This window comes from Plasmopara halstedii (assembly GCF_900000015.1).
Source record: "Plasmopara halstedii genome assembly, contig: Scaffold_1537, whole genome shotgun sequence".
NCBI classification, from domain to species: domain Eukaryota; phylum Oomycota; class Peronosporomycetes; order Peronosporales; family Peronosporaceae; genus Plasmopara; species Plasmopara halstedii.
In genome coordinates this window covers 1-1,070 of record NW_020190075.1, presented here as the reverse complement: position 1 = coordinate 1,070, position 1,070 = coordinate 1, and the positions used below count along the sequence as shown (strand labels likewise).

Genomic DNA, 1,070 nt, shown 5'->3' with positions numbered 1-1,070 from the left:
TGTTGGATATGAATGGAATGCCACCGCCTCAAACGCGGCAAATTCACGTGCTGGTGGTGGTTCCGTATCGGACCGAGGATGCCAACCTTTCCCAGATTTTTCCGACCTTTCGACCATACTGTGAGGGAATCAATGTGCAGCACCCTCATCTTTCGCGGGATGTGCTGGTTGAAAAACTCTACGAAGCTATTATCCGAACCAATTTTGTGCTGTTATCGTCTCCTTCCGGTTCTGGAAAGACGTCGCTGTTGACATTGTTTGCGCGTAAACATCCTGAAATTTCCTGCGCACCTATCGCTTTTGATGGTAGCACAGAAGATGCCACAACTCTTCTTTCCACTTATGGCGTCAATGTTTATAAGAAGGCGTGCGATATACCCAGTGGCAAGCTGTGTGTCTTGTTGTTGGACGACTGTCAACGGCGGTATAATGATCTCGTCTTTTGGACTCGTCTGATTAAAGGCTCAGCATCATGGTTACCAGATCACGTCCGATTTATCATCTCGGCGACTCATTTGCTGGAGACGGATGCCCCTTCCAGCCCTGTTGCTTTCAGCAGCATCCAGTATAAGTTGACGAGGGACGATTTCTTGATTAATGATGAGGAGGCGTATCAGTGCTTTAATTTGGAAAACGGCCTACCACCAGGATTGCGTTTTCCAACGCTGGTAGAGGTGATGATACGCGAGTGCAATGGGCACATCGGTTCATTACGCATATCAATTGATGCAATTTATGAGCGTTTTCGGAGGGCGGGTGCTCGAACTGAGGAGGAGTTGCTGGCGTTCTATCTGTCGGACTTTTGTCGAACAAATGGCAAGATGCTTCGGAAGTGAACACACAACACCTGCTAGTCCAAACCAGCAGAAGTTTCTTAGCACGTGTTTGTTGTGCGATCCTAGTTGTCAGCCACTGGTACAGCAATTGAGTCGTGATGAACACGAATGCTTTACAAGGTTAAAGAAAGCGGGTACTGTAACTGAAGTTGGCGGCTGGGGTTCACGTCTCCCTTGAGACGAATACGGGACTTACTAGACATTTGAGCCTCCAGAGCGATCGATGGACAAGGG

The 1,070-nt window shown here is 48.3% G+C and overlaps 1 protein-coding gene across 1 annotated transcript; it reads left to right on the top strand.

Annotated features, from left to right (window-relative positions):
- The first annotated feature begins 60 nt into the window (after positions 1 to 60).
- Positions 61 to 1,070, top strand: PHALS_14797 (uncharacterized protein). Its single transcript, XM_036407286.1, has one exon. The coding sequence runs from the start codon at positions 694 to 696 to the stop codon at positions 1,012 to 1,014; it is 321 nt and encodes a 106-aa protein (XP_036263529.1). The 5' UTR covers positions 61 to 693; the 3' UTR covers positions 1,015 to 1,070.

What these genes read in the sequence shown, in the direction of transcription:
- PHALS_14797 (XM_036407286.1), top strand. Translation starts at nt 694, where the DNA reads ATGGGCACATCGGTTCATTACGCATATCAATTGATGCAATTTATGAGC.